This window comes from Carcharodon carcharias, chromosome 5, assembly GCF_017639515.1.
Source record: "Carcharodon carcharias isolate sCarCar2 chromosome 5, sCarCar2.pri, whole genome shotgun sequence".
NCBI classification, from domain to species: Eukaryota; Metazoa; Chordata; class Chondrichthyes; order Lamniformes; family Lamnidae; genus Carcharodon; species Carcharodon carcharias.
In genome coordinates this window covers 25,227,425-25,242,974 of record NC_054471.1, presented here as the reverse complement: position 1 = coordinate 25,242,974, position 15,550 = coordinate 25,227,425, and the positions used below count along the sequence as shown (strand labels likewise).

The 15,550-nt window shown below is 44.7% G+C and overlaps 1 protein-coding gene across 1 annotated transcript in view; it reads right to left on the bottom strand.

The window, feature by feature from the left end:
- LOC121277667 (serine/threonine-protein kinase MRCK alpha-like) overlaps window positions 1-15,550 on the bottom strand; it is a 715,733-nt gene that overhangs the window by 298,755 nt on the left and 401,428 nt on the right. Inside the window, exon 7 of the mRNA XM_041187269.1 lies at window positions 5,855-6,055. Within this exon, the coding sequence (XP_041043203.1) occupies window positions 5,855-6,055 (201 nt within the window). The remainder of the gene's footprint in view (window positions 1-5,854; window positions 6,056-15,550) is intronic.

The window sequence follows — 15,550 nt, the reverse complement described above, 5'->3', positions numbered from 1 at the left end:
TTAGTTGATTCCCCGAGATGAGATTCTAATCACACAACTATGCCATCACTAAGACCGCCTATTCCCATCTCTGTAACATCACCCGACTCTGCCCCTGCCTCAGTTGTTCCACTGCTGAAACACTCATCCATGCCTTTGTCCCCACCAGACTTGACTATTCCAACCCGGCTTCCCATGTTCTACTCTCCATAAGCTTGATGTCATCTAAAACTCTGCTGCCCATGGCTTAACTCACACCAAGTCCCGCTCATCCATCACCCCTGTGCTCTTGACCTACAACACCAGTTAAGCAACGTTACAATTTCAAAATTCTCATCCCTGTTTTCAAATCCCCCTATGGTCTCACCTCGTCCTATCTCTGTAATCTCCACCAATCCCACAATCCTCCGAGATGTCGGCGCTCCTCTAATTCTAGGCTCTTGACCATCCCTGACTTTAACTGGTTCATCATTGGTGGCCATGCCTGCAGCTGCCAAGGCTCAAAGTTCTGGGATTCCCTCCCTACACCACTCTGCCTAAATACCTCTTTTTCCTCCTTTAAGACTTTCCTCAAAACCTACCTCTCTGACCAAGCTTTTTGTCATTTGCCCTAATATCCCCTTATGTGGCTCAGTGTCATACCTTGTGTAATATTGGTCCTATGAAGCATCTCGGGACATTTCATTACATTAAAAGTGCTATATAAAGTTTTGGTTATTCTTGTAGTCCAATTTACTAATAACCAACAGCTCCATCTCTTCTAACTTCGTCTAACCTAAACAGTATTTATAAATTCTTTCTAATTGGCTGATTCCACTATATTATTGACGTCCTTACCACTACTTTCCTAGCAGTTTCAAAAAATTCTTTCGTGGGATGTGGGTGTTGCTGGCTAGGCCAGCATTCATTGCCCATTCGTAATTGCCCTTAAGAAGGTGGTGGTGAGCAGCCTTCTCAAACCACTGCAGTACATCTGGTGTAGGTACATAAATAGTGGTGTCAGGAAGGGAAAAAGGAAGCTGCAGCAGACCACAGGGAATTAAGTTAAAACAATCCACAAACATCTCAACAGTTCCATGCTAGGCACAGTGGTGAGTAAGTTTATAGCTTTTATACAATGAGTCTTACAATCAGGCTTAATTACACTTTCTATCTCCTGTTGTAAAGCTGCCACTCTCCCAAAACATACCAATTTCTATGCTGTCTCCAACTTGTGAACTGATCTGCTAAATACACAAACCCAGGATTCTTTTCACTAGCCTTTCCTGTCACTGGCCTAACCATGCACATTAGGAATAACGAGCCTCAAAACAGCAGACATCAACACACCATTTTACATGACAACCTTCCCATCCTCGTGAAGTAACAGCTTTTCAAGAGATGGATGCACACCATTTAGCAGAGTCTTTCCTTCCTCATAAAGCAGCATATCTTAAGTTGCTAAGATCTTGTTCAAGAAAGGTTGTAAGGGTAAGCCCAGCAATTACAGACCAGTCAGTTTAACTTTGTGGTGGGAAAGCTTCCAGAATGCATTATTTGGGACAGAATTAATAGTCAAATGGAAAAATGTGGGTTGTTAAGGAAGATCCAGCATGGATTTCTAAAGGGGAAATCATGTTCACTAACTCTCTGAAGCTTCTTGAAGAGGTAACTGAAAAGGTCAATGAGGGTAATGCTGTTGATGTGGTGCACATGAAATTCCAAAAGGCATTCGATACAGTGCCACACAACAGGCTTGAGAGAAAAGTTATAACTCATGGAATAAAAGGGACAGGAGCAACATCGACACAAAATTGGCTGAGTTATAGGAAACACTGAGTAATGGTTAATGGATATTTTTCAGGCTGGAGGAAGGTTTGTAGTGGAGTTCCCCAGGAGTCGGTATGGGGACACTTGCTTTTCCTGATATATATTAATGGTCTAGATCTTGGTGCGCAGGGTTCCCCAGAAGTCGGTATGGGGACACTTGCTTTTCCTGATATATATTAATGGTCTAGATCTTGGTGTGCAGGGTACAACTTCAAAATTTGCGGATGATACAAAACTTGGAAGCCTTGCAAACTGTGTATAACTTCAAGAGGACATAGACAAGTTGGTGGAGTGGGCAGGTAGGTGGCAGATTAAGTTCAATGCAGAGAAGTGTGAGGTGATTCATTTCGATAGGAAGAACATGGAGAGGCAATACAATACAAAAGGTACAACTCTAAAGGGTGTGCAGGATCAAAAAAGAACCTGGGTGTACATGTGCATAAGTCATTAAAGGTGGCAGGACAGGTGGAGAGAGCAGTTAATAAAGCTTACAGTATCCCAGCTTTATTAATAAGGACATACAGTACAAGTGCAAGGAGGTTATGCTAAACTTGTATAGAACACGAGTAAGACCTCAGATGGAGTATTGCATACAGTTCTGGGCACCACACTTTAGGGAGGATGTGAATGCACTGGAGAGATTGCAAGTCAAGGGGCGATTGTAGGATTCTCTCTTGTTGGAGATGGTCATTGCCTGACACTTGTGTAGTTACCTGTCACTTGTCAGCCCAAGCCTGGATATGATCCAGGTCTTGCTGCATTTGGACATGGACTGCTTCAGTATCTAAGGAGTGGCGAATGGTGCTGAACATCGTGCAATCATCCGTGAACATCCCCACTTTTGACCTTGTGATGGAAGGAAGGTCATTGATGAAGCAGCTGAAGATGGTTGGGCCTAGGACACTACCCTGAGGAACTCCTGCAGTGATGTCCTGGAGCTGAGATGACTGACCCCAGCAACCACAACCATCTTCCTTTGTGCTCGGAATGATTCCAACCAGCGGAGAGTTTTCTCCCGATTCCCCTTGACTCCAGTTTTTCTAGGGCTCCTTGATGGCACACTTGGTCAAATGTGGCCTTGATGTCAAGGGCAGTCACTCTCACCTGACCTCTGGAGTTCAGCTCTTCTGCCCATGTTTGAACCAAGGCTGTAATGAGGTCAGGAGCTGAGTGGCCCTGGTGGAACCCAAACTGAGCGCTAGCGAGCAGGTTATTGCTAAGCAAGTGCCGCTTGACAGTACTGTTGATGACTCCTTCCATTACTTTACTGATGATCGAGAGTAGACTGATGGGACCGTAATTGGCCGGTTTGGATTTGTCCTCCTATTTTTGTGCAGGACGTACCTGGGCAATTTTCCACATAGCCGGGTAGATGCCAGTGTTGCAGCCGTACTGGAACAGCTTGGCTAGGAGCGTGGCAAGTTCTGGAGCACAAGTCTTCAGTACTATTGTTGGAATACTGTCAGGGCCCATAGCCCTTGCACTATCCAATGCCTTCAGCCATTTGATTGAATTTTTTGAGGAGGTGACCAGGTGTGTAAATGAAGGTAGTGCAGTTGATGTAGTTTATATGGATTTCAACAAAGCCTTTGACAAGGTCCCACATGGGAGACTTATAAAGAAGGCAAATGCACATGGGGTACAGGGTAATTTGATAAGGTGGATTCAAAATTGGCTTAGTTGTAAGAGACAGAGGGTGATGACAGAGGATGCTTTAGTGACTGGAAACAAGTGTCCAGTGGCGTACCACAGGGATCTGAGATGGGTCCCCTATTATTCATTATCTATATAAACGACATAGATGACTATGTGGGGGGTAGGATTAGTAAGTTTGTGGATGACACAAAGATTGGCTGGGTGGTTAACAGTGAGGTTGAGTGTCTTGGGCTACAGGAAGATATAGACAGGATGGTCAAATGGGCAGATAATTGGCAGATGGAATTTAACCCTGAAAAATATGAGGTGATACACTTTGGAAGGAGTAATTTGACAAGGAAGTATTCAATGAATGGCATGACACTAGGAAGTTCTGAGGAACAAAGGGACCTTGGCGTGTGTGTCCATAGATCTCTGAAGGCGGAGGGGCATGTTAGTGGGGTGGTGAAAAAGGCATATGGGACACTTGCCTTTATCAACCGAGGCTTAGATTACAAAAGTAGGGAGGTCATATTGGAGTTGTATAGAACCTTGGTGAGGCCACAGCTGGAGTACTGTGTGCAGTTCTGGTCGCTAAATTATAGGAAGGATGTGATTGCACTGGAGGGGGTGCAGAGGAGATTCACCAGGATGTTGCCCAGGATGAAACATTTAAGTTATGAAGAGGGATTGGATTGACTTGGGTTGCTTTCGTTAGAGCAGAGAAGACTGAAGGGCGACCTGATCGAGGTGTACAAGATTATGAGAGGCATGGACAGGGTGGATGGGGAGCAGCTGTTCCCCTTAGTTGAAGGGTCAGTCACAAGGAGGCATAAGTTCAAGGTGAGGGGCTGGAGGTTTAGGGGGGATGTGAGGAAAACTTTTTTTACCCAGAGGGTGGTGAAGGTCTGGAATGAGCTGCCTGGGAGGGTGGTGGAGGCGGGTTGCCTCACATCCTTTAAAAAGTACCTGGATGAGCACTTGGCTCGTCATAACATTCAAGGCTATGGGCCAAGTGCTAGTAAATGGGATTAGGTAGGTAGGTCAGGTGTTTCTCATGTGTCGGTGCAGACTCGATGGGCCAAAGGGCCTCTTCTGCACTGTGAGACTTTGTGATTTTTTGATATCACGTGGAGTGAAGCGAATTGGCTGAAGACTGGCAGCTATGAATCTGTGGACCTTTAGAGGTGGCCAAGATGGATCATGCACTCAGCACTTTTGGCTGAAGATTGTTGCAAATGCTTCAGCGTTATCTGTCGCACTGCTGTGCTGGGCTCCTCCATCATTGAGGATGGGGATACTTGTGGAGCCTTCTCCTCCATTGAGTTGTTTAATTGTCCACTACCATTCACGACTGGATGTGGCAGAACTGCAGAACTGAGATTGGATCCTTTGGTTTTGGGATCGCTTAGCTCTATCACTTACTGCTTATGATGTTTGGTATGCAAGTAGTCCTGTGTTATAGCTTCACCAGGTTGTCACCTCATTTTCAGGTATGTCTGGTGCTGCTCCTGGCATGCCCTCCTGCACACTTAATTGAATCAGGGTTGATCCTCTGACTTGATGGTAATGGTAGAGTGGGAGATATGCCAGGCCATGAGGTTACAGATCCTGTTCGAGTATAGTTCTGCTACTGCTGATGGCCCATGGATGCCCAGTCTTGAGCTGCTGGATCTGTTTGAAATCTATGCCACTTAGCACTGTTGTAGTGCCACACAACACGATGTGGGGGGGTATCCTCAATGTGAAGGCAGGACTTTGTCTACAATGACTGTGCAATGGTCACTCCTACTGATACTGTCATGGACAGATGCATCTGTGGGAGGCAGTTGGTGAGGGTGAGGTCAAGTGTGTTTCTCCCTCTTGTTGGTTCCCTCATCACCTTCCGCAGAGCCAGTCTAGCAGCTATGTCATTTAGGACTCAGCCAGCTTGATCAGCAATGGTGCTATTGAGCCACTCTTGGTGATGGACATTGAAGTCCACTGAAGGACCAGATAGGAAGAAACTGTTCCCACTTGTATAAGGATCATGAACGAAACGGTACAGATTTAAAGTGATTTGCAAAAAAGCAAACGCTACATAAGAAAAATCTTTTTCATACAGTGAGTGGTTCGGGTCTGGAATGCACTGCCTGGAAGTGTGATGGAGGCAGGTTCAATCGAGGCATTCAAAGGGCATTAGACGATTATTTAAATAGAAACAAACAATGTTCAAGGGAAAAGGTAGGTGAATGGCTTGGAGTCTTGATGCTCCTTCGGAGAGCCAGTGCAGACAGAATGGGCCAAATGGCCTCCTCCTGCACTGTAACAATTCTGTGATTCTGTAATTAACTTGGTTGGAACTAAACCTGACCACAGTCATACTGACATCTGACAGGAGGAACATCAAAAGCAACAGGTTAGAATGGAGAGAGCTTAGAAAAACACTCACTTTGTGGTTCATAATTTTCCCATAGGTTTCTACCAAAGATTCCGCGTAAAATGGAGTCTCCCCGAAAAGCATTTCGTACATGCAAACACCAAGTGACCACCAGTCGCATTCCGGCCCGTACTTTCCTTTGCCGTCTTCCATGGCCTGCAGGATTTCAGGGGAAATGTAGTCAGGGGTCCCCACTGCAACAGAAGACTGGACCTGCGTTAGAAAAATAAATGTTAGATTTCTTGGAATTGTAATAAAGCCAGGTGGTGTTAACCCTCCCCTCCCAACCCCATGTGCTTGCTCAATTTTTAAAAAAATGCCTTCATAATAAATTTTCCCTACTGTACTGGAGAAGACATGGATTGTAAGCCTCCCCAAAGCCCTACTGATTTTGTGCTGTAAATGCATGAGCAACTTCTGATGGGTCAGTTTGATGAAGCTTCATTGACCTGCAACGCTGACTTTGTTTCTCTGTCCACGGGTGCTGCAGGAACAACTAAGTGTCCCCAGCATTTTCTGTTTTCATCGTACCAGTAACATCCCAGGTTTATGTACCACATTCTTCATTTGTGTGATAGGCAGAACATCTTTGTGACTTTACAGCATCATCCTGTGAGTGTAGAATACCACTCTCATGTTGCTACTGCTAGCTTCACCTGTTTCTCAAATTTCTGAGACACCTTACCCTTCCAAGGTAATCCGAGGTGGACTGGGTATTTTTCAGGACTTAAAGTGGTGGCCTCAGGCCCATTCATGAGTTTGCGTGATATACAGCGAGCAATGATCCAATCAGGATAGCCATTATTCTGCAGGACAGCTTTCATTAAGCTTGCATGGTGAGCAAATGGCTCAGGGCCCTATTTACAAGGTTGCTAATAAGGCTAATCCTATAGCGCGTGGAACTGCAGTAATCCCAATGCATATATTGACCAGTGAAATTGTGCTTGTGGCAGTCAGTAGTAAAGAACCCTTCGGCAAGTTTCTCAACTAGCATGTTGAGGGAAGGGAGCTCATTTGACTGCTCGATTTCAGACGTGAATTTTGAGCCCATTAAGGTGTGTAAGGAAATTCTTACATGCAGCTGCAGATTCAAATATAGCAAATGTATCAACCACATATTGAAAATACGTAAGGGGTAGGTGATTAGGGGTCATTCCATCGAAGACATGTTTCTCGTGGAAACTGACAAAAGGTATTTGCGAGTGTTGGTCCTGGAGGGGATCCCATGGTAACACCATCTATTTGGGCATACACGGTGTTGTTAAAACTGAACTCATCTGTGTGAGTTGGTGAACTCATAAGATCAACGAATAAAGATTCAGACCAATGGCGCCGTGTCCATGAGCTCGTTCGACATTGCTCACTTATTCACTAAGTCACAGGGCAGAATTTTGCCCTAGGATGGCGGACGGGCCCCACTGGCTCAGCGGTGGGTGGGCAGCCAAACTCCGCCGTTGAAACGGGGCCGGCTGCCATTTTGAGTGAGCAGGCCAATTAAGGCCCGCCCAGCAGCCTTCCTGATGGGGAGCGCTATGCGCTTCCTGTGCAGGGGGTGGAGGGATTCCCCATCTGTCAAAGTGCGCTGCTCCCTGAGGCAAAGTGCTGTCTCAGGGAGTTTACTGACAGGTAAGAAAAGTCAAAAAATAGAGAAATATTAAAATTATTAACATGTCCCCCTCATGTGACAATGTCACACGAGATCGGACATGTTAATAAGAAACAAAGTTAATTAAATGTTTAAAAAACGGATATGAAACTTCATCCTGCCAGTGGATGAAGTTTCATGAGTAACCTGGAGCCCGCTGGGTCCCCTGGCCTGCCCGCCAGCCTTAAGCTTGGATGGGCAGGGTCTTTGACAAGGTTAATTAGCCTGCCAAAGGTCTTAATACGCCATTGACAGGTCAGCGGGTGGACAGATGATTTCGTTGTCCGTCCGCCTTCCTGAAGATTTAAATGGACCCGGATGATGTCAGGGGTTTCTCCTGATGTCATCCCGCGTCATTTTCCCCTCGGCGAGCAGGCCCCGCCCCCAAATCACCGAGCGGAAAATCGTGGCCACAGCCACTTGCCCCACATCACTATATCATGGTGATCTAGACGTGCTGGAATTGAACTTATGCACTCAGCAACTCGTGCAGTTGAATTTGGTTTTAACGACACCATGTATGCCCAAATAGATGGTGTTGCCATGGGATCCCCTATAGGTCCAGTTCTCGCTAACATCTTAGATAGTTTCGACAAGAAGCAGGTCTTTAATGGAATGACCCCAACCCCCTTGCATATTGCCGACATGTGGCTGATACATTTGCCATATTTGAATCTGCAGCTGCACATAATAATTTCCTCACGCACCTTAATGGGCTCCAATCTGCACTCAAATTCACCTCTGAAATGGAGCAGTCAAACGAGCTCCCTTTCCTTGATCTGCTGGTTGAGAGATCTGTCAATGGGTTATCTGCCACTGTCTACTGCAAGCACTATTTCACTGGTCAATATGCGCATTGCATTTCCTACCGTTCCACATGCTTAGCCTTATCAGCAATATCGTAAATAAGACCCAAGCTATTTGCTCACTGTGCAAGCTTAATGTTGAAGTAGGGCAAACAAAGCTATCCTGCATGTTAATGGCTACCCCAATCAGACCATTGCTCGGTGTATATCGTGAGTGGGCCTAAGGTCACCACTTTCAGTCCTGAAAAGTGGCAATGCCTCTACCAGAGTCTACTTGTCAACCAATCAGCACCCTCTTCTCATGCAGTAAAAATTGTACCCTTTGAGATTTAGTATTCTTGCATCTGTTCTGATGAGTGCAAGACGAAAAGGTACGACAGAATGCCTCTTTTTTCAGCAACCAATGTATGTTGGACAGAGGGAAAATGAGTCGATGACTTTTTGCCAGTTTAACCAGACTCTATTTACCACTTTTAACATCGTAAAGAACTCTTGCATCTTGAGTCAGAAGCTTGTGGGTTCAAGCCCCACTTTGGAACTTGAGCTCATAATCTAGGCTTACACTTCAGTGTAATATTTTGGGAGAGTTGCAAAGTTAGAGATGAGACATTAAACCAAGTCTGCTGCTCAAGGGATGTCAAAGATGTACTCTGGCTGTGTGCAAGCTGGTCTTCATGACTGGTCTCACTGAACAATTTCTCCTTAAACTCCTCTCACTTCCTCCAAATAAAAGGTGTGGCTATGGGTACCCACATGTGCCACAGTTATGCCTGCCTCTTTATGGGGTATGTAGAACATTCCTTGTTCCAATCCTACTCAGGCCCCCTCCCACTACTCTTTTTCTTCGGTACATCGATGACTGTTTCGGTATTGCTTCATGCTCTCATCTCGACCTGAAAAAATTTATCAATTTTGCTTCCAATATCCACCCCTCCATCACTTTCACAAGGTCCAGCTCCGACACTTTCCTTCCCTTCCTTGACCTCTCTGTCTCAATTTCTGGTGATAGACTGTCCACCAATATTCATTACAAACCTACCGACTCCCACAGCTACCTCGACTACAGCTCCTCACATACCATTTCCTGTAAGGACTCCATCCCATTCTCTCAGTTCTTTCGCCTCCGTCACATATGTCCTGATGATGCCACTTTCCAAAACAGTTCCTCTGACATGTCTTCCTTCTTCCATTACCGAGATTTTCCACCCACGGTGGTTGACAGGGCCCTCAACCGTGTCCAACCCATTTACTGCACCTCTGCCCTCACACCTTCCTCTCCCTCCCAGAATCATGATAGTGTTCCCCTTGTCCTCACTTTTCACCCCACCAGCCTCCGCATTCAAAGGATCATCCTCCGCCATTTCCGCCAACTCCAGTATGTTGCCACCACCAAACACATCTTCCCTTCACCCACCCTGTCAGCATTCCGTATGGGGTTGTTCCCTCTGGGACACCCTGGTCACTCCTCTACCGCCCTCAACGCCCTCCCACAGCCCCTTCCCATGCAATCGCAGAAGGTGCAAAACCTGCCCCTTTATTTTCCCCCTCCTCACCATCCAAGGGCCCAAACACTCCTTTCAAGTAAAGCAGCGTTTCACTTGCACCTCCCTCAATTTGGTCTACTGCATTCGCTGCTCCCAATGCGGTCTCCTCTACATTAGAGAGGCCAAACACAGACTGGGTGACCGCTTTGTGGAACACCTTCGGTCTGTCCGCAAGCATGATCCAGACCTTCCTGTCGATTGCCATTTCAACACTCCATCCTGCTCTCATGCCCACATGTCCGTCCTTGGTCTGCTGCAATGTTCATTTCAGGTCCATTGCTCCATTTAGCAACAATTACAATCTGTTTTGACAGGCTATGTATACACTTCACTCAGCTCCACATCAACAGCTCTCCAGGCACATGTGTCAACTGTCCAAAATCGTCTTTCTCAAAACAGCAGAGTTATCGGAGTTAGCATATTACAAAAAATTAATAAATAGCACATGTAACAATATATGCACACAACTTATGTTGCAGAGTATGTAGAAGATCTGTGATTCTTTGATTTCAGAAGCAAAATGTAACATTTAAAAAAATTATTCTTTGGAATATGGTGTTGCTGGCATTTGTTGCCCATCCCCAGTTGTCTGAGAAGATGATGGTGAGCTGCCTCATTGAACCGTTGCAGTCTGCATGGTGAAGATACTTCCACAGTGCTGTTAGGTGGACACTTCCAGGATTATAACCTAGTGATGAAGGAGGGATGTTGATATATTTCCAAGTCAAAATGGCAGGTGACTCTGAGTGAAACTTGGAGACAATGGTGTTCCTCTGCATCCACTACTCTTGACTTTCTATGTGGTGGAGATCGTGGGCTTGGGAGGTACTACTGAAGGAAGCTTGGTGACTTACATAGCCTAATTCAAAACTGAATCAATGTACACCATCTCCTCCAATATCATAACACATAGAAAACCCTACCTGCTATACAAATCTCTACAACTAGGGAGAGAAGTGCCAGTCCTATAGTTCAATAAGTCACAGTGAAATATGCCAACATACCATTTGTCACAGTCCACTCAACTTAGGTACAGGATTCACTGAGGGAAGAGGAAAATCCAGTGGCAACAAGCACTCCGAGCAGAAACAACTCAGCGGACAGTAAGCAGAAGTGTCTCAAACCCAGCAAATACATGCAACTTTGCGGTTCAAAAAATACCTCATGGGAATTAAAGCACACTTAATTTTAATACTTGAAAATAAAACTTCTCTTTCACTGCCAAACTGCAGAAACATAACTGCCACACAGTGATTGTGGGAGCTTATCCCTATAAAATTAATATTTGCATGTACTATAGAAGCTGTGATATATTTTCCAACTTGTGTCAATGAGGTAAGCAGGAAGGCTCTATATCTGCACACATGTATCAGTATACAGAGATGAAGATTATGATGAAATAGTAGAATATTAGATGAAAAATATATTATTGAAAAGCTTCACTGAAAATTTATTAAAGAATGAATTATATGAATAGTGTACAGCAGACATGTGTTGCTGATAAAATGCAGCTTGTGTATCCGCTGTGTCAGTTCAGTGCTGCTGACAAAGATGTGCAAGACTGAATGAACATCAGTGCTGGAGAAGTAAGCTTGCATGCAATGGCATACGTTAGGGGTGTAGAGTGTAATACCAGCCAAGTATAATGCATTCATGTCAGGCCTATGCTGCTTTTACAGCTTGTGTGTGCAATTTGGTTGACTGTCTGTCTCAGTGGTAGTACTGGTACTAACATGCATATCCAACCTGTCATCCTGGTAGAGGGCTGTGTGAGTGAGGTGTTTATTCTGGTAAAGGGCTGTGTGAGTGAGGTGTTTATCCTGGTAAAGGGTTGTGTGAGTGAGGTGTTTATTCTGGTAAAGGGCTGTGTGAGTGAGGTGTTTATCCTGGTAAAGGGTTGTGTGAGTGAGGTGTTTATTCTGGTAAAGGGCTGTGTGAGTGAGGTGTTTATCCTGGTAAAGGGCTGTGTGAGTGAGGTGTTTATTCTGGTAGAGGGCTGTGTGAGTGAGGTGTTTATCCTGGTAAAGGGCTGTGTGAGTGAGATGTTTATCCTGGTAAAGGGCTGTGTGAGTGAGGTGTTTGTCCTGGTAAAGGGTTGTGTGAGTGAGGTGTTTATCCTGGTAAAGGGTTGTGTGAGTTAGATATTTATCCTGGTAAAAGGCTGTGTGAGTGAGGTGTTTATCTGGTAAAGGGTTGTGTGAGTGAGGTGTTTATCTGGTAAAGGGTTGGGTGAGTGAGCTGTTTATCTGGTAAAGGGTTGTGTGAGTGAGCTGTTTATCCTGGTAACGGGTTGTGTGAGTGAGGTGTTTATCTGGTAAAGGATTGTGTGAGTTAGATATTTATCCTGGTAAAAGGCTGTGTGAGTGAGCTGTTTATCCTGGTAACGGGTTGTGTGAGTTAGATATTTATCCTGGTAAAAGGCTGTGTGAGTGAGGTGTTTATCTGGTAAAAGGTTGTGTGAGTGAGGTGTTTATCCTGGTAAAGGGTTATGTGAGTGAGATGTTTATCCTGGTAAAGGGTTATGTGAGTGAGATGTTTATCCTGATAAAGGGTTATGTGAGTGAGATATTTATCCTGGTAAAGAGTTGTGTGAGTGAGGTGTTTATCTGGTAAAGGGGTATGTGAGTGAGGTGTTTATCCTGGTAAAGCGGTATGTGAGTGAGGTGTTTATCCTGGTAAAGGGCTGTGTGAGTGAGATATTTATCCTGGTAAAGGGTTGTGTGAGTGAGGTGTTTATCTGGTAAAGGGTTGTGTGAGTGAGGTGTTTATCCTGGTAAAGGGTTGTGTGAGTGAGGTGTTTATTCTGGTAAAGGGCTGTGTGAGTGAGGTGTTTATCCTGGTAAAGGGTTGTGTGAGTGAGGTGTTTATTCTGGTAAAGGGCTGTGTGAGTGAGGTGTTTATCCTGGTAAAGGGCTGTGTGAGTGAGGTGTTTATTCTGGTAGAGGGCTGTGTGAGTGAGGTGTTTATCCTGGTAAAGGGCTGTGTGAGTGAGATGTTTATCCTGGTAAAGGGCTGTGTGAGTGAGGTGTTTGTCCTGGTAAAGGGTTGTGTGAGTGAGGTGTTTATCCTGGTAAAGGGTTGTGTGAGTTAGATATTTATCCTGGTAAAAGGCTGTGTGAGTGAGGTGTTTATCTGGTAAAGGGTTGTGTGAGTGAGGTGTTTATCTGGTAAAGGGTTGGGTGAGCGAGCTGTTTATCTGGTAAAGGGTTGTGTGAGTGAGCTGTTTATCCTGGTAACGGGTTGTGTGAGTGAGGTGTTTATCTGGTAAAGGATTGTGTGAGTTAGATATTTATCCTGGTAAAAGGCTGTGTGAGTGAGCTGTTTATCCTGGTAACGGGTTGTGTGAGTTAGATATTTATCCTGGTAAAAGGCTGTGTGAGTGAGGTGTTTATCTGGTAAAAGGTTGTGTGAGTGAGGTGTTTATCCTGGTAAAGGGTTATGTGAGTGAGGTGTTTATCCTGGTAAAGGGTTATGTGAGTGAGATGTTTATCCTGATAAAGGGTTATGTGAGTGAGATATTTATCCTGGTAAAGAGTTGTGTGAGTGAGGTGTTTATCTGGTAAAGGGGTATGTGAGTGAGGTGTTTATCCTGGTAAAGCGGTATGTGAGTGAGGTGTTTATCCTGGTAAAGGGCTGTGTGAGTGAGATATTTATCCTGGTAAAGGGTTGTGTGAGTGAGGTGTTTATCTGGTAAAGGGTTGTGTGAGTTAGATATTTATCCTGGTAAAAGGCTGTGTGAGTGAGGTGTTTATCTGGTAAAGGGTTGTGTGAGTGAGGTGTTTATCTGGTAAAGGGTTGTGTGAGTGAGGTGTTTATCTGGTAAAGGGTTGTGTGAGTGAGGTGTTTATCCTGGTAAAGGGTTGTGTGAGTGAGATATTTATCCTGGTAAAGGGCTGTACGAGTGAGATATTTATCCTGGTAAAGGGCTGTGTGAGTGAGGTGTTTATCTGGTAAAGGGCTGTGTGAGTGAGGTGTTTATCCTGGTAAAGGGCTGTGTGAGTGAGGTGTTTATTCTGGTAAAGGGTTGTGTGAGTGAGGTGTTTATCCTGGTAAAGGGCTGTGTGAGTGAGGTGTTTATCCTGGTAAAGGGCTGTGTGAGTGAGGGGTTTATTCTGGTAAAGGGCTGTGTGAGTGAGATATTTATCCTGGTAAAGGGCTGTGTGAGTGAGGTGTTTATCTGGTAAAGGGCTGTGTGAGTGAGATATTTATCCTGGTAAAGGGCTGTGTGAGTGAGGTGTTTATCTGGTAAAGGGCTGCGTGAGTGAGGTGTTTATTCTGGTAAAGGGCTGTGTGAGTGAGGTGTTTATCTGGTAAAGGGCTGCGTGAGTGAGGTGTTTATTCTGGTAGAGGGCTGTGTGCGTGAGGTGTTTATCCTGGTAAAGGGCTGTGTGAGTGAGGTGTTTATTCTGGTAAAGGGCTGTATGAGTGAGGTGTTTATCCTGGTAAAGGGCTGTGTGAGTGAGATATTTATCCTGGTAAAGGGCTGTGTGAGTGAGGTGTTTATCTGGTAAAGGGCTGTGTGAATAAGGCATTTATTCTGGTAAAGGGTTGTGTGAGTGAGGAGTTTATCTGGTAAAAGGTTGTGTGGGTGAGATACTTATCCTGGTGAAGGGCTGTATGAGTGAGATATTTATCCTGGTAAAGGGCTGTGTGAGTGAGGTGTTTATCTGGTAAAGGGCTGTGTGAGTGAGGTGTTTATCTGGTAAAGGGCTGTGTGAGTGAGGCATTTGTCTGCTAAAGGGTTGTGTGAGTGAGTTGTTTATCCTGGTAAAGGGTTGGGTACATGAGGTACTTAGCCTTGCATGAGTGTGTTCACTGTGGTATTGGTATTGGTATATTTCTGTCTGTGTCTGAGTTGTGGTGCTGATAAAGCGCAGCGTGATCCACAGTGTGCAGAGTTGAGGGCTTGAGCGTGAGACACACACGTGCTGCCTGCCTGTGTTACCTGATCCTTGCTGAGTAGAGAAATCGTTCGCTGGAATGAAAAAGGAACTTGTCATGAGTATATCACAAAGATATGTACAGAAAGGGGAAGCTATTTAGCTCATCTAGCTCATCTACCAAAAGTAGCCCCATTATTGTCATAAAGGTTATAGTTTAAGAACTATTATAAAAAATATGCACTTATTTACACATACAATTAGATGTAGCATTTATTTAAGTAAGGATACTAGAAGCTCAAAATTAACACAAAAACAGAGAGCACCATAACATGCAGCACTAGTGTAAAACCATGGCCAGGCAGATATTGAGCATAGGAGGTATTGAACTCCGACAATACCCAGCTGGCTGACTTTTTGAATCATGCTTTATGAAAGGTTTCATTCCTGTATGTTTTGGTGAGGTATTTTTGTTACTGGTATAAATCAAACTGGATAATAAAAAAGTTATATTACTTAATCAAAATGACATAAGTTGTAATGGTTCTACTTTTGCTTGGCTGCACACTGAATTTGACAGCTCAGAGAGCTGGGGCCTCTCAGCATAGAGTGAGGTCTCCAAAACAGCTGGTGTAGGAAATGGAATGTCATGGGAATGATGAAGTGGGGGGTGGTGGGGAATTTAAGATCCAGAGGAGGGGAGAAGCTCTACAGAAGTTAGGGTTAAGAATTTGCCATGGCTATGGTACAATCTTTACTCTGCATCCAAACATGCAAACCAACTTGGATTAAAAAAAAACATTGGAAAATAGTTCAGTGCTCACGTCTGCAAT